At 38.2% G+C, this 20,838-nt stretch overlaps 1 protein-coding gene across 1 annotated transcript; it reads left to right on the top strand.

The window, feature by feature from the left end:
• Positions 1–299: 299 nt before the first annotated feature.
• LOC582299 (prenylated Rab acceptor protein 1) lies at positions 300–19,565 on the top strand. Its single transcript, XM_030978469.1, has 6 exons — positions 300–528; positions 12,581–12,790; positions 13,767–13,864; positions 14,923–15,024; positions 16,271–16,352; positions 18,426–19,565. Exons 1-6 carry the CDS (start codon positions 410–412, stop codon positions 18,442–18,444), a joined length of 630 nt encoding a protein of 209 aa, XP_030834329.1. The 5' UTR covers positions 300–409; the 3' UTR covers positions 18,445–19,565.
• Positions 19,566–20,838: the final 1,273 nt, after the last annotated feature.

The following is a 20,838-nucleotide window of genomic DNA, read 5'->3' as shown; positions in this document are numbered from 1 at the left end:
AATTATACGCACAGCTCGTTGGCACAGCTCAGCAACTTTAGCGCCATCTACTGATAGTGAACTGTTTTGAGTGGTGGTACTAGTTTAGCTACAAGGAGCTATTGGGATATTATGTACTCGCATAATCATTACCTTGTAGTGCTAAATCATCCCATTCGTAACATAAGGGTGAACAGCAATCTCAGAACCTTTCTTTAGGGAGGTGTAAGGAATACCCTATGACTTCTACAGGAGTAATAATTTTTATGTCCGTAAAAGTTTTTCTGCTGCCTCTTACGAAAAAAAAGAAAACTCGCAAAAGCCTGGGTTGAGGCTAAGAAATGTTATTGTCAAAGTTGTTGCGTTGGCAGAGAGTTTGACATCGCCCATTTTTCTGTCACATAATTTTCCTTTGTTTACTGTCCTGTAAATGGCGGAAGAGATCAAGGTTGTTCCACAGTTAGAGAAAGAGAGTGAAGTGGAAATCGAGATGAATGATATTAAGTTAGAAGGAAACATGGACGTACCCGCTGTACTGCAAAATACGGGGTAAGCTAACTCTCTGTAACTCTGATCTTGCCATCATCCTCACACAGAGGTGCATTACCGGTACTATCCTGGCTGTGTATTAAAAGCTATGCTATTGATTCTTAACATTTCAAACACCACTGTACAAAACTCAACTGATTTCACTCAAAATCGGTACTTCAGTGACAATTGGTGACACCTAAATAGCAGTAAAATACAATTTTTTAACTTACTGATGTTAGAAAGAATAATTAAAAAATTCAAATTGTGAGTCCACTGTCAAATTTGACAATCAGCCGCATCGGTATGCTTTTGTGCATCTGTGTGTTATGTGTGTATCGACAATTCATGTATTCAAAAGCTGCCTATTAGTGCAGTGCTAGAGGTCAATACGCATTAGCATTGACTCTCTATGCTTTGCTTGAGCTGGAGTGAGGCTACTCGGTATTAAAGTTGATACTCATTGAAAAGCACATAGAGTAAGGAGCCGGTAACCCCCCCCCCCCCCTCCCCCCAATCAAAAAAATAAGAGAGAAGGAAGGAAAGGGAAAGAAAAAAGGAAAAGAGGAGATACTGGCGTACCGATGGGGGGGGGGGGGGGGGGGCTTGGGGGAAATCAAATTCAAAAGTTGTTTAATATCTAATTCCACAACGGTGGATTACAAATAATGCTGATATGACATAATTTCCGAGATTTTTCCTCACTTTTTAGTAAATTATACGTTTGTATGTGTTTGTTGGAAAATGACAAATTCCTAAATTTACAGCCAGGCAAGAAATATGATTCTTGAGATTCCTACATGTCAGTGCCCGAGGTACGGCGGGGATCGGGAGCACCGAGCTCCCCCCCCCCCCCCCCCCCCCCCCCCCCACTTTTTTGAAAAAGTATATTAAAGAGAAATAATATAGAATGAGAGCAAGAATGAAAGAATAGTTAACTGCCAGTGTTAAAAAAATAATGAGGCATCAAAATATGCCCATCTGACCATGATAGAATGAGAGCAAGAATGAAAGAATAGTTAACTGCCAGTGTTAAAAAAATAATGAGGCATCAAAATATGCCCATCTGACCATGATTAATGCCTAAAACCCCTAAGCCTCCGGGGGCTCTGCCCCCTGGATTCCACCTAGGGCCCTACGGCGGGCCCTTAGATGATCATCTGACGGTAATTTAATGCCTCAAACCCCTGATTTTTGGCGGCTCCGCCCCCTGGACCCCACGCCAAATAGTGACCTGCCAGTGTCACAAAATAATAAGGCATACAAAAAAAATGCTCATCTGACCTTAATTAAACGCCTAAAACCCCTGAGCTTCCAGTGCCGGCTTGGCCGCCTCGACCCCACCAGGGGCCCTAAGACGGGCCCCTGAATGCTTATCTGACCGCTTGCGGGGTTAGACAAGGTATCAAAATGTGTTTATCTGACCGCAGACGCGTAGCCAGGGGGGGGGGGGGGGAGGGGGGGGGGCGGTCCCCCCAAATCGGAAGAGGACGTAGGAAGAAAAAGGAGCAGACAAAGAACATCTTTGAAATTCAGACAAGGATTAACATTATAGAGAACGGTACAACGCATCGGCTTCTTTCTCTAATAATTTAATGAAACGTCACAGCGTCGCGCAGGAGGGGAGGGGGGGGGACTGAATTCAGACAAGGATTAAAAATCGAGAACGGTACAACGAATCATCTTCTTTCTCTCATAATCTTATGAAACGCCAAAGCTTTCGCGCTTCGCGCGGGAGGGGGGAACCTGAATTCAGACGAGGATTTAGAGGCGAGAACGGTAATACGAATCTTAAATGGCTTAATGAAACGTAAAAGCTTCCGCGCTTCGCGCGGGATGGAGGGGGAACTAAATTCCGATGAGGATTATTTTCGAGAACGGTACAACGAATCGTCTTCTTTCTCTAATGATTTAAGGAAATTTAAAAGCTTCCGCGCTTCGCGCGGGAAGGGGGGGGGAACCTAAATTTAGACGAGGATTAAGAGGCGAGAACGGTAATACGAATCTTTAATGGCTTAATGAAACGTAAAAGCTTCCGCGCTTCGCGCAAGAGGGGGAGGGAGGAGACTGAATTTAGACAAGGATTAAGAGTCGAGAACGGTACAACGAATCGTCTTCTTTCTCTAATAGTTTAATAAATCGTAAATTTTTTCGTCTTCTAATGATTTAATGAATCGTAAAAGCTTCCACGCTTCACGAGGAAGGGGGAAAAACTGAATTCAGACGAGGATTAAGAGTCGAGAACTCGACAACGAATCGTCTTCTTTCTCTAATAGTTTAATAAATCGTAAATTTTTTCCGCGCTCCGCGCGGGAGGGGAAAAATTAAATTCAGACGAGAATTATTTTCGAGAATGGTACAACGAATCATCTTCTTTCTAATAATTTAATAAAACGTCAAAGCTTCCGCGTTTCGCGGAGGAGGGAGGGGGGGAAATCGCCCCTCCCTGCACCGACCCCCCCCCCCGCATTACGTCACTGTTGGTCACTATTACGTACCAATATTTGGCTCGCATAATTTCAAATTTGGCCCCCCCCCCTAAGAAATCCTGGATCCGCGCCTGGATGCAGCTGTAATAGGCAAATTCATGCAAACAAATATATTCAAAAAATTGACTTGAAAACACATCAGACAATTAGTCTGAACCGAGTCAGGAGCAAATTTGAAGAAATTATATTTTTAAATGTTGTAAAACCAAAGATATAAGAAGAAAACTGACCAAGTAGATCTATCTGTACTAAAAATCGTACATGTAAAATTGGTTGTATACATTCGACAGCTGAAAATGACGCGCACGGTTGCATTACGTGCGTTCTCGAATCCAAAATCATACCTCACACACACACTCTCGCCATACCGCAAATGGTCCGTCGTGGGGAGCTGGCCGGCTGAGAGTTTGCAGCGATACCAACGCAGCTTCGGAGCTCCGCAGAGCTCCATTTTAGCGGGACTCGGAAAGGTTCGAGGTGGGAAGGCAGCGGCCTAGCTTTTTGCCCAAACAACGCTAGATCGGCTGCTGGCAAAATGAAAGTAACTACGATCGAGAACATCGTCAGTTTCTTAACTTTTCAGTGAGATAATTCTGAATTCTAATTGAGACTAGATCTACCGTATATAATAAATTAAATCGACAAAGAAACCTCGGTAGAACTCTTATAACTATACAAAAGGTTGTTTATTTCTTCATTTGACATTTTGTTTTCGAGCATTTTTTCGTGCGCGAGTCAATGTAAACTATGTATTACCAAACTTTCAACACGCAAGGAACGGGGAACACTCTCGGACCTCGTAACAAATTTGTTGCAAAAAAAAAATTTAAAGGGTGATTTTGAAGCAGTGAAGAACATTGGCGCTGCGATGCGCAGAAATATACTTGAAAGAAACTTAAAAAATAATACCTGAATTTTCAGAAAATCGTATTTGTATTAGTGTACCTAGATGTGACTTGTTTATAAATCAGATTTTATGAAGATTTGTCGGGAAAAAATGTCAATTTTTTCCGTTTGGTGGTCATTTCTAGGCTAATAGTTTAAAAGTTGCATCAGTAATGGGCCCGATGTTTCTCTTATCGCACTCGCATGTTATTTCTACATAGCTAAAACATGGTTAAGGGTAAGACAGGATAACATTATAAAAAAGATATATCCTTCCACCCTCCCATATCCAAGTTTTGGGCTGATTATTGCCGACCCACCGCAGCAAGGCCATTCAGATTTTCGTACGCGCGCAAAGCGCCCTCTAGTGCCCCATGAATGTGCCTAGCTGTAAGCAAAGTTTGACACTAGTAGGGAGGCCAATGCCCGGGCGTAAGGCTTCTACACCTACGATTTGTGCGCTCGTCGCCCACTTCAAAAAATTAGCAAAGGGAAAAAAATGATGTAAAAATGAAAATTGAAGAAAATAAGAAAAGAAAATACAATTATACATTTCACAACATACATGTACCTATAATCACGGATCTGTAACAGTCTTTTACCATTTGTTGACAATCTTGCAGATTTTGACGTTTTTTAATCCAATAATTGTGGTTGCAGACGACCTTGACGCACTCGCACCACCGACTAAGAAAATCCTAGAGGGCGTAGAGGTTTGCTCACTAAAAACCTTCTCATTGGCAGAAGGTAGACCCTAAAAATATGGGATCCGTTTTGAGTAAACAACTTTTGATAGAGATCAACATTTCAGATGTTCACAATTGCCACTTCTAACAACTAGAAAATATAAAGAAAAAAGATTATATCTTTTTGAATACAGATTTTTACAAACTGAACATTCGAAAGTGGATAGAGTACGATGTTTCTGTCAATCTTGCGTTGGTTTGAGCCCTACAGCTACATCCATCTCAAAATGAGAAGGAAAACGGTGAACAGTGACGTCATTGTTCGCGCCAAAAATAAAGGGTATTGCGACATATGTCTGAGCTCCGGTCAGATCGTGCGCAAAGCGTAGTCTTATTTATAGACCCTAGTACCTTATTCTCACAGCACTAGATACGAGTGTCGTGCAGTAATGTATGAGAAGTGTTAAAAAAAGATATTTCAGTAAAAAAAAAAGTCTACGTGAGCAGTCTATACTCCAATTGAGAATTGAAATGAAAGCCATGATTTGAAGGTGTGTATTGTATGATACATGGTTAGTGAGTGTGTATGTTATGTATAGCGAAAGGGAGAGAGAGAGAGAGAGAGTGAGAGAAATATTAGTACACGTACGTTGCATGCATGGATGTGCGCTATGATTGTGTTCGCTGCAAGATGGATGTTAATTGGACCTCGTAACTTCTCGATCGTTGATAATAAGGAATACTCATGAGGAAATCAAATTATTGGAATACACATTTAAGGTAAATATCAATGAATTATATATATTTCTTTCCTGCCAATTTTGATATCTCTTCTTCATTTTTGAACCATCGTCTTCTGCTCGTAGTAGTAGAAGATGTAATCGTTCGCACATTGATGGCTGGACTTCAGCCTGCATCGGGGCTTGCCTGTGTCGGTGTGTACGTGTGCGACCGATTCAAGGCTAGCCGCTGTTGAGTGATTGCACTTTCGCGCGAAGTTTTAAACTTCATCATGAACTTTGTCCCTCGGGCCTGTCTAATTATGAACGTAACTTTGCGACATGAAATATAATTGTTTCAAGGCTCTTACGTACGGAAAGGCGTAGAAGGAAGCTGGATAAAAAGAGCTGGATATCTCCTATTTGATGGAACTTCTGGAGTCGGCAGATGGGTGGATTTTCTTAGTGAAAGTAAATGCTTTCTTTTAATCTTAGTTTTAGTATAAACAAATTAGTAATTAAAAAGTTAGATTTGGGCATTGGCCTCCCTAACACTAGACTTGCAATTTTAATTTTTAAATTATTCTTTTTAACATCAGTAAGTTGAAAAAGATATATTTTACTGCTATTTAGGTGTCATCAATTGTCACTAAAGTACCGATTTTGAGTGAAATTAGTTGAGTTTTGTACAGTGGTTTTTGAAATGTTGAGAATCAAAAGCACAGCTTTTACTACACAGCCAGGATAGTGATGCTCCTATGTGTGGTCGGATGCAAGGTAAAATCCCTCTAAAATACATCGCACAATAGCATAACACATATCCCACACATACCATACCATGCCAGTGTCACTTAAGAACCACATTTGCAATGGAAAATATATCCTAAAATATCACATTTTAGCGATGTAATCGGCGGTCCCGCTACCCGAATCTGAAAAATCGAGTATCTTACGCGTGTCTGTAAGAAATATGGGTACCATAAAATGAGCTTTATTTCAAGTATTTTTCAGATTTAGAGCCCGATTTTGTGCTAGTCGCAAGCTCAAAAGTATCTCATCGCATGTATTAAATCAATGCAGCCGCACACCGCAACGCACACACGATATCTCTGTCTAATTCAGATTCCAATATCCGATCACCGCAGTACTAGTTTTCGGCCTGGCGAGCTTCGGCGAGCTCCGGGGAGCTCCGGCGTGGGATATCTGCTCCGCCCGCTAGTGCTATAGATCAGCGCAGAAACGCATGGCGCGTGTGCGCGCTTCCTATTGACTTTGTACATGCGGCCGAAAACTGGTACGCTATGCCGAAAACTGACTCCGAAACAGTGAAAATTGAAATGAATATTGTCATGGCAATTCATGATTTTTTTCTGGGATTCTTGTTTTGTTTAAATAATAATAATATTTGCTTCATGATTTGAACAAAAAATGATAATAAATAGGAATTAAAGGGTCCAAAAAATAGGATTTTGTCTTAAGTGGCCGAAAACCGGCTCCTTACTTGTTACTTGTAGAGATAATCCCGATGGCAGCTATCATACGGCTAAATTGGGATGACCGTGCAACGTGCTAGCATAGTGACAGTGCATGAAGTAATTCAAAACTGTGAATGATGTCTATTATTTACAATAAAACGGTGGACGTGCAAGTAAAAACCGAGACGTGGAGTCTACAGTAGCTTGGACCCAACAGGAGGAGGCAACGCTCTGATGATGGGTAGAGCAGCCTTCTGGAAGATGGTCACTGTTGGAGATATTACCGCAGCAGCTGATAGGTGGTTCCACGTCCAGATGGTGCGAGGATAGAAGGAGTACTTGAAGCTATCAATGGAAGCTGGGGGTACTGCATACTTCAGAGGGTGATCATTTCTGCCTAGATATGTAGCTGGGATAATTTTTTTACTTGCACGTCCTTTACTCTATATGGCAAATAATATATTAATGGAAAGCGAAAAGCATCGAGATTACCATGATATTTACTAGATATCATCAATATATTGAAATCCCTCTAAATTAAAACAGAATTTAGAAACACCTCTCAGATTCTTAGAACACGGAAGTTGAATTATAGCGTGAGACACTGTTTTTGTGACGTAGCTATATGGACCCAGCTGGTGCGCCGTAAACAGTACAGATACATACAACGCGTAAAACAACATCTTTCACCAGTATATTCCGTCCAATTTTACATGTTATTTTTTTACATTTACGTATGCGAAGAAACATGACACGAATATAGAATAACAAGATTAATGTTTTTTTGTTCGGATATTCTTCATCGGTTTTGTAAACCTGTTAAATTAGTGTTAAATTAGACCATATTAGCCTCGACGAAGTTGTTGATCTCGACAGGTGGACCTGGTCGATGGTGCATATATACATCCATATATACAAGCTCAAATTTGTAAATTAAAACGAACGAGTTGAAGTTACAAGCTTTTACTTTGTAGTGTACAGTGCAGTCATATTGACACTCGCACAGTGACTCGTAGCCGACCGGGCCCGGAGAGCTGAAGTGTGTGCGGCTGGCCGTGGCCCAGGGACGGGTTGAAGTTACAAGCTGATCGAATGACTACCATAAAAAAAAACCCAACTTGAATCTAATTATACATACAAGAAATGGCATTTTCCTGCAAAATCTCGAGCCCTAAAGTCCGAAAGTAAAAAAAGTGACCGGTTTGTTTACATGCAGATCAGCAGAATTGGATTTCCGCGCATTGAAGCTAGATGAGTATAGACCGCCGCACCTAAGACTTTATCAACGCAAGCTTTTAGTTAACTGATTTTGCCTTTGTCTCTGATACAAATTTACAACTAACTGTAGTGTTAGTAAAGAATAGATCGACTGTCATGTCGGCAGCCGTCATCATGCATCAGCTCCGCATACAATTAGCTCGCGAGTAGTAAATGTATACTGTGCATAGCCAGCGCCCGGGGAACCGCTCAGTCCAAGCCTTTTATTAACCGGCGCCGGGCGATTTTTACCCAACGGTCCCTGACTTTTGGCGCCCGGTAAGAAGGGGAAAATGAGTACCGGGCGCCGGTCATTTTTAATTTCTGGCGCCCGGTCTGGGAGGATTAACATTTTCTGTTTCATAAACTTCCACATGTCTAGCACTAAATGTTCACAAATGTGATAAAAACTTACTTGATACGAGTGAAATGTGGACTGAATGAACCCTAACAAATCATTTTATAATGAGAATCCTAATTATCGCCCAGAAAAATTGCAGCAAGAATACGAGCGGCCGCCATCTCCTACTCCTAGCGCAACCGCTATGGGGGCTAGTCGCGGCGTGTGCAGATTAGACCGCTAGTGGAGATCGAGATTGCGCGAACAACACTCTCACTCCGTCTAAAAGTTTGACAGTGCGAACGTGGTTAGCGGCTGGCTGTGAGAACGAGCGTATGCAGTTTCGCTATTGCTTTGTGTTGGCGATTCCTGCAGCGCACACTCATGTACATGTACATTGCAGGGGATGTACACCACTCAAAGACGAGCGCATTTCCCCGGATTTAAAAGCCATGCATACACACACAAATGACAAATATCAGTGCACTGCACGACACACACAGTGTCGATACAAGAAAGTCCCGATGTAACTTCCAAAAATTCATCCCAAAAGCCAAATTTTGCTATCAAAAATGCGGAATCGGAGCCATATTTCCAAAGCTCACGGGGGTTTTGCCCAGTTTTAAGAAACAGTTTCACCAAAAAAGCGCTAAAAATCAAGAAATCAGTGATTTCGTTACCATTTTTTTTCGCCTATTGCATGCCCTTTGAATGTGATGGTATCTTCAAAAAGCCAAATGAGAAACAAACAAACGACCACAATTAAGCACCAATGGGTGCCGCAACATCATCGTGTGTTGCACTGCAATTCAGCGGCCCTCGTTCTCATTGACTAAAATTCTGCGATGTTTGAAATAATGGATTTTTCTGATGAAATAGGTAAATATATTTAACAAATCATCTTTTTAAAATTTTCTAATTAATTTTTTTAAAATCATTTTTTAAAATATTTTTTAAAGTGACAGGTCGGCAGCTCTCAATGATTGAATGCGTTTTTATTCAAAGAAACATGATTGCAATAGCATTTTATAGGAAAAATAACAAAAACATTAACAGGCAAGATCTGTTTTTTCAACTAAAATATGCGTTTTCAAGCTGAATACCGTTATATGTTTTTTTTCAAGTGACAGGTTGGCAGCTCTGCATTGTCATTATCTAGATGGTTTTTCTTAAATATTTTTTTTTATAAAAATAATTTAATTCCCCCCTCCCTAGCATTTTTCAATTTTTGACATTTAACGGCATGGAAATAGTATTAAACATGAACTACAACAACTACAAATGAAAGATTTATCCAAGGTATGAGTGATTTAATATTAGAGTTCTCAAAATTTAAACTAGAAATAAACTACCATATGTATAAATAAAAGGTAACGGTTAACACATAATTTAAAAGAATACATATTTTCATCAATTTTGGAAACGGCTCCTGGTCCTGGAAAACGGCTCCCGGTTCTCTAAAAAATTTAAGGACCGGAAGCTGCTTTTTCAGATATTTGGCTCCCAGTCTGCTTTGACTTAATAAAAGGCTTGGCTCCGTCCCTGGGCCATGGCCAGCCGCACACACACGGCTAAGAGTCACTGTGCGAGTGTCAATATGACTGCACTGTACACTACAAAGTAAAAGTTCTACGACTACGAGTGTGGACAAATTTATGACAAAGACAACACCCTCTTGAAAAACTACCAATTCTCCGTGCTGTTGGGATCAAACCTGGTATCCAGATTGCCCCTTGGCCTAGCATCACCAAAGTTTTGACGGTCTACATCTTGTGAAAGTTATTGCTTTGGTTCATGTAGGTATGCTGGAGCTCCACGGCTCCTAGCACGGCCGCGGCATCACCAGCAGTAGCATCTGCACCTGCAGCTTGACGAGCAGCCTCATTTAAATCGTCATCTATTTCACCTATTTTGCTCTGGTCATCGTCACTACTCATAAAACTATATGAGCTCATACTGTCCTCATCATCCTCATCCTGAACACTGTCGACTTCAAAATCTAATTCTAAGTCAAGATCGGCCATAATCGTAATATTGAGAGGACATTCGTAGAGACAACAAAGTGAATTGAAGAAGCACAGCGATGTGTTTTACACGCAAACGATCAATAGTCTTTTTGCGCTCGTTATCATAGTGGTCCATATAGTGACGTCACTCGATAACGTGACACCGGGACCCCAATCAGGGGCGCATATCGGGGTGGATGTTTATCAACATTGGATTTGCGATTTCTGCGTTCTGTTTGCCTCTTGGACACTGGAATTAGTCCAATATTGATCTAGACATATAACCTTTGCATTGATATGAGATTTAACCACATTGATAAGCAATGAATTTCACCTTTAAACTCTGCCATCATCCTTGGCCTTCTGGCTTTGGTCTGTTGATCAAGACCGATGCAAACTGGATCAGATGCTCGTGTTTGATCAGATGACATTATCATGATTGTCAGTATGCCACACCCATAAATTGATGGAATGATTTATTAAACTGAATGCGAGAATAAAAATGAAATAATGACAGACAGTTTGTAAAATATAACATGATCTAACTCCAGATCCAGGGCCGGGAGCTCCAGACCGAATCCCGACATTTTTCCTATAATGTGAAATGGTAGTAATTTCAAATTTTGACTTAGGCCTAGGCCTACAGTGTTTTCAACTCCAAGGGTATCCCAAGGCGCACTTGAAAATTATAATTTGAAGAAGTCTTTGATGGGAAAAGGGGCGATTCCTTGAAGGTCCCTTGGCCTCAGCCCTTCTTGCATATTCAGCATTTTCGATCAAATGGTACTCTATAGCATGAATAATCATACTTGCTACGCCGCTACCGCGCATGCGTACTTTCTCTTCGCCATGTTGAATCGACGATACAACATGGATGGCTTTGTTTAGGTCGAGGAATCGCCCCTTTTCCCATCGAAACTTCTTCAAATTATAATTTCAAGTGCGCCTTGGGATGCCCTAAGGAATCTAAAACACTGCAAGTCAAAATTTGAAATTAGTCTAGACTACCGTTTCACATTTTGGAAAAAATGTAGCCACAACCCACTGTTTGATTTGTGTTTCAGGATTCGGTCTGGAGCTCCGACACCTCGGAGTAACACATGATCGTGCATGATGCAATGGCTGTCTTTTTAATCAGTAGGGGTGCTCGTCCGAGAATAAGGGTCATCCGCATTTCTTCCTTTTTCGCAGATGTTTCGTATTTCCGATCTGCATGTTGGTGATGCGGAAAACGGATTAAGCGATTTTTTTTTTTTTTTTTTTTTTGCTTGTTTTTAGTACCTTGCATGAGGAGCCAGTTTACGTGGAATGAATTGCAATTTGATTGTTTTTGTTGTTGATATCTGACGATCTCCTACGGGAATTGTATGCATAGATAATAGGCATATTGTGTGTTTGATCCAATTTGATGCTGACTTGATGAAAATATTGATATTTAGAGTAAAAATGCATTGGAAATGTAACTGTGTCTGCCCCACGTCTATTGTTTACATGTCATGTGCGGCCTTATCTCATTCAAATTCTGAATTTTGTATTCCTTCCAGTTTTTAGGCATAAATACTACGGCTATCACTTTCAGTGTGACAGTGTGTGTTGAAACTCGACATCAGAAATTCTGCCTTATCCCTTTCAGGGCTGAATTTATTTCATATTGTTCTTCAAGTTGTTAAAATAAAATGTAATGTCTCTGAAAACAAATACATTGTCGAGAGTGTTGTCTAAAATTTGAAGATTTTTTTTCTCCAATTTTGAGTGAAAAAAAACAAATATGAATCTCTGTTGCCAATTTATGGACTCTAAAGCTATTTTCCTTTTTAATAATTCTGGCATCGAACGCAATAGTCATGAAACAGAAATAGATGCAGAAATGTTGATTTTTCCAGTCATGCATCTTGCATAATTTTTTAGGGCTGTGAATTAAAAAAATTACTAAACCAAATGTGGAATGATTTTTATTTTTAACGTTTTTTAGAGAAAAAAAATCAGAGCATTCAAAGTTGAAAAATATCAACCCAAAGAGAGAGAAAAAAAGGGGAAAAAAAAGTAAAAAGATAAAAGATTTCTGACCGACCGACCAATGTTTTGGCACCTAAAGTGCAATACAACATCTTTTTTTAGGCCTTATTGTAAGAGGGTTGTACATGTAATTCAACTGTGTATCTAGGATTTAGCACTAACAGAGATATAAATTTTGTTTTTGTTTTGTGACTTTGTAGTATGGCAGCCATGAAGTTATCAGGGTCATCAGCCAGAGAATGGATCACCAAGCACCGTCAAACCGTTCAGCCATGGTCTCAATTCGTCAGCACATCTCGGTTTACCAAGCCTACATCAGTGGCTGTAGCAGGCACTAGGGTGGTCAAAAACATTGAGCATTTCCAGAGCAATTATCTCTTTGTGTTCATCATCCTCGCTATCTATTGTATGTAAGTAACACAAAGTCGTAGGTAAAGTATCAGTGTAATATATACTGTATATGTTCTCGGGGGCTCTTGTGTATTTTATTTAGAAAGAAGATTCCTCTTGACCGCCGGTCCACCCGTAGAGTATAAAAGACGCTTGCTTACAATATATTTTATCACCTGATGAAGTGTTGCAGCGGCACACGAAACGTTGTCATCTTTTGATCCCTTGTTGACCATACATTGCAAGACGAACGAATGTCACTAGCAATATTATTTTTGATACTATATCCGCAATGAGTAATATATTTAGCATAAAGATTCCTCTTCGTTGTTTTATATTTGCCATTTAATGATTTCTGTAGTTTTGAGACTAAATTTGATTCATTTGTTTTATGTTTTCATGTATTCATCATAAATTAATCACAATTTCTCAAAAAATTCCACCCAAAAGTCAGATAAACTTTATTGATTTATGTATTTATGTTACATTCTAGTGCACATAGACATGTCTTTAATCTATAATAAACATTTCAATTTACTTACAGTAATAATTGAAATGCTTTTCATATATGTACAAAGAGAAAAGAAAGTAGACTGCTGAAATACCCCAGAGCAGTCAACACTATGAGACCCACATCAGAGCAACAACAGATCAAAATGAATTTACAGTACCCCTACTACCCCCGAGTCTTCAAGACTTGAGCAGTTTGGAGTTGGTTTGTACAATGAAATCTGTCTATAAAGACCACCCACCCAAGGGAGACAAGAACAGTGGTATAGGCAGGTGGTCTTTATGTTCAGGTTCCTTTAGTACGTGCTTCAATGAGAAACCATTTTCAAGGGAAACAAAGATGTGGTCGTTGAAGACAGGTGGTCACAAAAGCAGGTTTGACTGTACATATATGTAGTTGATTTGTCATTATGACTGTTTTAAGTAGTTTTCATGATAATTTATCCAATCCAATCAGTTTAATATATTTTGTGTAATGTTGTTCAGAATGACGTCACCGATGCTGATCATCTTTCTGGGGGCTCTCTTTGGAGCTTTCTATTGGATCAATGTGAAAAACCAGAGCAGAAAACTCAAGATTGGAAGTGAGTAAACATTTTTATTTTGTGTTGACTTTGAAATGCATGGTGTAGAAACATTGCTATGTTTTTTGTAATGCTACAAACTGACTTTCTCTATCTCTCTCTCCCTCTCTCTCTTTCTCTCTCTCCCTCTCTCTCTTTTTTCTGTCTGTCTGTCTGTCTCGTTCTCCTTCTTGCTCTCTCTACCAGTATTGTTGTGTTGGGAACTGTGTATGAGATATTGGCCGTCGGAGAGGTACATACAATGAAGCAGCAATGAGAGGCTTGCAATTACTGAGTCATATAAGAGTATTTATTATCTCCAAGCTTTGGAGAAATCAAATCAGTCACATCATTATGAATTTGAACACAAGATGAAGAGAGAGCCAGCTAGAAAGAGGGTCTTGGTCTAATGGTGATCAAAACTCCACTCCCCTCAGAAAGCCAGAACATGTAATATTCATCCAGAAGGATACAAGTAATATGAGGGTAGGTTACATTGTGTCAAAGGGACAAAGACATGAATGAGAGCCGCCAAAACAATGGACTACTTGATAGTTTTATGTATGGGGCTTATAAACATATTAACAGAGGTGGTCTTTCCTGGGAAGAGGATTATGAATGCACTTGGTCTTTCTATTGGGAAAGATTATACAGATTTAAAGTTGGCTTTTAAGTGCATCTCAATTATGAGGGTACTTTATAATTAACTGGGTTTTGGAACAATACTACACAAAAGTAATTTGTTTCCTGTTATTTTGACCAAGTTTGAATTGACCCTAGTATAGCACTAAAGAGATGTAGCAGTACCATGTCACCCTCTCTCTATCTATCTTTCTATGTACAGTCAGACCTGCTCTAGTGACCACCTGTCTACAAAGACCACATTTTTTGTTTCCCCTGAAAATGGTTTCTCAATGAAACATGTACTAAAGGGATCTGTCTACCAAAACCACTTTTTTGTATCCCTTGGGCGGTGGCCGAACCTACAAAAGACCACCTGTCTACAAAGACCACATTTTTGACTGTATATCTCTTTTTGTATATAATAATAATCTTCTTTCTGTTATTGCATTGATCAGGTTATGAATTGACGCTGATACAGCAGTATGGTGCTGTGGCAATGCTCTCCATTCCTCTCTTCTTCCTAGCTGGTGCTGGGTCAGCAGTCTTCTGGGTTCTAGGTGAGACTTTCTGGGGGCATTTCAAAAAACTTGTCATCAGTGACAAATGACAGTTTTGGTTATAAGCTACTGAAATCCTTGCTTCTGATTGGTTATCAGCAGATTTGTCACTGCTTTTAGTCATTTGTCGTTGAAAAAAGGCTTTGTAAAACGGGTCCCTGGTCTACAATGTCATGTTGTATAAAGAGTAAATTAAATTAAATTCAATAAAGGTTTATTCGAACATGTTTCACAGTACAAAGACTGAATTATACATGTTATATACAGATTAATATACATTGTAAATACATATTGCAATTCTCGCTACCCCAAATAGCGATTCTGCCGAGATCCGGGGAAAATCCTGAAAAGCGCATTGCATTATGGGATAGCTTTTCGACATTACAGCTTCCTGTGCAGGCGTTCGTGATCACAACCCTCTCTTTCATGGTAGAGTTTAACGGCCTTTTGTGCTAAAGTCACTAATTCTGCCCGAAGCTTTCCATTGCATATTATAATCTGTACAAATTACACTGATTGGCATCGATTTTAGCGTGCGTGAAAACTCTGCACAGCGAACACAGGCGCTAGCGCCAGCGGGATGGGACTCTATACCGGAAGTTGTAGTGACGACCCGAGAGAGTGAAAATTACCTCGTCTCGCGAATTTCGAGATTTTCGTACCTATTTAGGGTAGCGAGAATTGTATATAATACCAAATTACATAAAATACTTTACATTGATGAAATTGTAGGTAATGAATGTCAGAAAACATGTTGAAAGATGTTGTAAAAAGTATTATTAATGCATATACAATTAAAAGATGATTACATTCCTTCTTTCAATGAAAAATAAGAATGGGCGCACCCTGAGCACGTCACAATATAATTAACAATAAAAAGCTCAGTCTGCTGGAAAAGAGTAAAGAGATAAACAATGCATATAAGATTATGTTATTTGTCATGATATGAAGATCACTCTCTCTCCCTCTCTCTCCCTCTCTCTCGTCATTCTCTTCTTTTTGATTTCCTCGTCTTCTCTCGCCTTGGTCTAGCTACATGTAGCTAGCCGTTGAATATTGTATTGTAACCCTATTTTCATGTGTGTAAAACAACATGTTCTTCTTAAGTGTATATATTTTGGTTCAATTTTGTTTACACTATTCAATTTCATTGTAATCAACCATTATGAGTTCCTAAACTTTACGTGTTGATGTTTTTAAACCGAATAAATAAATGAATAAATAAATTATTCTGTTTTTTCCGTAGGTGCCTCATTCTTTTTCGTCATGCTTCATGCTGTGTTCTACAACCCCCAGGATCAACTAGATGAAATAAACATGGAAGAAGTGTAAGCATATTGAGAGCTGTCAGTCATCATGGAGCTCCAAATAGTCTCCTCCCACAAACGATCTCCATTGGGGGGGGGGGGGGGGGGAACTATAGCATATTCAGGGATGAGGTTGACTGTTGAAGCTTAATGAAATGATTGACCAATCAAAACGACCTACCACAGTCTTGACTCTCTCTAAATTCCATTAGCTCAGAGTGTACTAAGCAAGCACCACTATCAAAAGCCTGTGAAAAATTAATAGGCTTACTATTGTTATAATCATTATTATTATTGTTGGTGTTATTGTGCATTATATGTTATTTTAAATATAAAGATGTCGAAACAATGTAAATATTAGAACATAGAATAGGTTTCCTACCAAAATGTCATAAACCCAATTCATCCTTTCTTTGGGAACCAGAATAGATGGATAGAAGCTTGAATGACATCCTCTTCAATATGTTAATCAAGACTAAATCTTGTATTCAACTTGAAGAAGTGAACATTTTCCACAGGGTTTAAGCTCCTTTATATTGCTCTATTTAGCTTCTTTACGTTATACCAGCTTTAATCCATTATGTAGTCAATTTTGATGAAATACAGGCTATAGAACTTAGATTTTAGAGCAATTTTTCACAAAAGGTTCTTACTTTTATCATGGTCCATTTCATGAACCACAGTGTCTCTCATAATCATTCAGATATCCAAGACTTGCACACTAAATACATGTACGGTCAAACCTGTCTATAAAGACCATCCAAGGTGGTCTTTATGTACAGATTCTTTTAGTACATGTTTCAATGAGAAACTATTTTCAAGGGAAACAAAAAATATCTTTGTAGACAGGTGGCCACTAAAGCAGGTTTGACTGTGTCTTATATGCTCAAGTTAATGATGCTGTGTGATCAGAAAAAGAAGGATAGAAAGAAAAAAAACATCATTGCCTAAAAGCCATATCACCATGATCAGACAGATTTTTTTCTTCTGATTTCTTCTCACTTACGTAGGAATTATATACAATAATGACAAATAATCATATGGATCGTTAAGTTGAAGTCATCTAGATTCTTTTCTTAGGAACAACCAGAATTTCACCCAAAGCCCTGTGCATGCTCAAGGCAGTGAGTTTCATTTTCAGATGTAAAGCAGCATTTCATCGTGCTGATCTTTTCATAATCATTCCCTCCTTCTGTTCTCAAAATCATCATCTGTTTACATGAAAAGAAAGGGCTTTCCATTCTGTACAATCTATTTATAGCTGAGAAAATGTTATCAGGGACCTGTTGCATAAAACTTGATGGTAACTTTGCCATCAATGGTAACATTGCTCAACAGCTACGGTAATCAAAATACGTATTCCATGGAAGTTACCATCGATGATAGTTATATGCAACAGGACCCAGTTCTATCTGTTGAAAAACTGTTTGAAAAATATAGAACAAAATTTGAATACTGGGACCTAGCAATTTATATTTCATCAACTCCTTGCACTGTGCCCTGTATGTATAATATATGACTTTTATCAAAACGAAAATTCCCCTTATTAGACCATTGAATAATGTTTCTTTCAATTTCAAGATATTTGTCATTTTGGGATGAAATAAATGAGCAAAAACAACATTGTGGCACCCATATACCCCTGCATTTGCATGAGCTAAATTTATAGTCAAACTAATAACATTTTGTGTATAACCATGCTACTACCATAGGGGGGGGGGGATACCTTGTACAAATTCTATGGCCTTGATGATATCTTGAAAGTGACTTTGATCATCACTCCAGGGTCGAAGTGACAAGAAATTTGATTTAAAACCCAACAACTTCAATGGGGAGTTGCCAAAATATAATTCATACAATGTACTGTAATATATATCATTCAATGTATTCACAATTTTTTTCCAAATTAGCAGACAAAATAAATAAATAAAATGCATGATAATTTACAAATCTTGTGTAACCATTCCTTTGACCATTGCATGCAACAAGTCCATTCTTTGCTCACGGTAATCTGCGGTTTAAATTCAAATTAAACTTTTCTTCTGCTTTCCCTTTCTGTCTTCTTTCTCTTTCTCTCCTGGTCCTCGTTTACAGATCATTTGGCAGTGCATGAAGTCCCTCGCAACCAAACACTTCATAACACCCCTACAATTTGTCTGATGGATGTACGTTGCTCAATCCTGCTTCATATTGTATTCACCTTGCATTCTATGAGACTGTTCCATTTTCATTAAAAGGGATTTCATCAACGCAATATGAAATCATAAGACAACAACTTTTTGTATGTAGTTTGTATATCACATTTGTGATGAAAGTTATACATGTATTTTTTTAAATAGTGTTATATATATATATATGTATATTAGCACAGATATTTGTTTTTAGTGCAGACATAAAGTAAAATGGTTTAAGCTAGCATTGTTATGTTTTAAAATGCTCTACACTCAACTTATATCACGATGCTTTGTAGGCTGAGATACAACATAAACCATGGAATGTGGGATTAGTTATATTGTCTGGTGTGATCAGAGTGGCATCTCTTGGATGTTAATTAGTAAGATTAATGCTATAGCATACCTGCCAACCCTTACAAATAATCCAGAATATTCTGATTTTGCTTGTGCTAAAGCCAAATTAAGCTTGTTTTAACATGTGCCGTGATTTGAGAGTTAACGTATTGTGTGCATTGAATGGCTGCATGATCGGGCAGCGAATTTGTATTCACTTTTTGGTACAGATTAACTGTGTATTGCCAATTACACTGCAGCAACAAGTGCGATTTCTTATTTTCGAAGGCATACCATGCTAAAAATTTGTAATTCCTATTTTCAAATGTTGGCAGGTATGCTATAGATCTGATTAATACATATTATTAAGAAATTTGAAATTTGAAATTTGAAATTTGAAACAAAATCATATAGACCTACAGTCTGGATCTAAACCATGACTAATCTATGATGCTTTGGATAAATACTCATGCACTGGTCTGTGTTGTTGATGAATCAAGGTGTTACACAGAAAGGCGTATCTAGGTGATTGAAGATAATTGAAACTTCTTAACCCCTGTAAAGTTATGATGTAGTCAGCATTGGGAGGTCAAAGGTCAAAGTAATAAATGAGCCTCATCACTCTGAATAGGTCATGTAAATGTGTGTGAAGTACCATTGATGTCTATCAAATGGATAGCTAATTGATGCACTCCACTAATAAACAAGTGAAGCCTGCATACAGCCATCTTACTACTCCTTCAGTCTAATGGATGGATTGGGTGCCATTAGAGAGTTATCAGGTTTCAATGATGGCAGATGCTACAGCTATACAGGCTTGCAATATGATAATTGAATTGAATTGAATTGATAAGGATTTTATTGAGAATAAAATAATAACAATGCATCACAGCCTTATTGGGCAATGTTTTACAAATGTAGAATACAATATATAAAAACATAAATAGCAAATGTTTAACTTAAAAATGCTTATTTGATCTCCCAAATCATTTTATATATATAAAGGAGATGAGGAAAAGTGAAGAAGAACATGATAATGGTGTAGAGTAAAGAAAGATAAAAAAAAAAAAGAAGATGGTAAGATTAAGAAGAAATGATGAGAAAGAAGAAGAGGAAGAGAAGAAGAAAAGGAAAAAAGAAAGAGAAGGAGGAAGAAGAATCGAGTGGAGATAGGACTCAGGAGATGGAGGTTGGTGCCAATAGTAACAGCATCATAAGGTATTAATATCCAAAGAGATTGGTGGTATGCTATAGAGGGTTTCTTATAAAGGGATTATGAAACCAAGTACATAACGATAACATATGTGGAGGAAATAATATTTATTAACTTTAAAACTAATATTCTAATGTTACCATGGATCATATTGTATAGAAGTTTTCTTATATTATATGTATATTAAAATTTCGGTCTACAGGGAAATTGTATAGATGAATTCCATCTCAAATTTGTCTACTTAACTTTAATCCAGCGATTCTATAGGACTATGCCTGTTCATCGATTCTATAGGACTATGCCTGTTCATCGATTGTAGATGTCTTCTTTAGGGGTTATACATTATCCTTGTAATTTCAAATTAAATTAGTAAAATAAATAAGTGAGAAAGGACATATCATATCTATTGTTAGAAGTTCTTATTTTGGATAAGTTATTAGAAACTGGAACCATTGAAACACACAACAAAATATTATTTGGGGATTTAGGCTTACGCTCTAATTTAAAAAATATGGTGTTTGCTTCTTTTTTTTTTGCAATACATATATTTACCATACTTACTATAATTAAAATTGCACTGTTCAATGATGATGAAATACCGACTTTCAATGTTTATGAAATCAATACATGTTATCCTTCATTGAATAGAAAATATACTCAATATACAACTTTTTATCTTGGATGAAGGATTTGTCTTGCGTTTTTATTATGTTTAAGGAAATTTAATTGATGTCCATATTTAAAGGTGAATATAAAGTTTGATGAGCATGAATGTGATTGGATAAAT

This window comes from Strongylocentrotus purpuratus, unplaced genomic scaffold, assembly GCF_000002235.5.
Source record: "Strongylocentrotus purpuratus isolate Spur 01 unplaced genomic scaffold, Spur_5.0 spur5_scaffold_1, whole genome shotgun sequence".
In the NCBI taxonomy this organism is placed as follows: Eukaryota; Metazoa; Echinodermata; class Echinoidea; order Camarodonta; family Strongylocentrotidae; genus Strongylocentrotus; species Strongylocentrotus purpuratus.
This window is presented reverse-complemented; position numbering and strand designations above follow the sequence as displayed.

Bases quoted from the DNA above. Each gene is read 5' to 3' on its own strand.
- LOC582299 (XM_030978469.1), top strand. From the start codon at position 410: ATGGCGGAAGAGATCAAGGTTGTTCCACAGTTAGAGAAAGAGAGTGAA. The intron at 529-12,580 runs GTAAGCTAACTC...GTGACTTTGTAG, and splicing joins GCTGTACTGCAAAATACGGG to TATGGCAGCCATGAAGTTAT. The intron at 13,865-14,922 runs GTGAGTAAACAT...TGCATTGATCAG, and splicing joins CAGAAAACTCAAGATTGGAA to GTTATGAATTGACGCTGATA.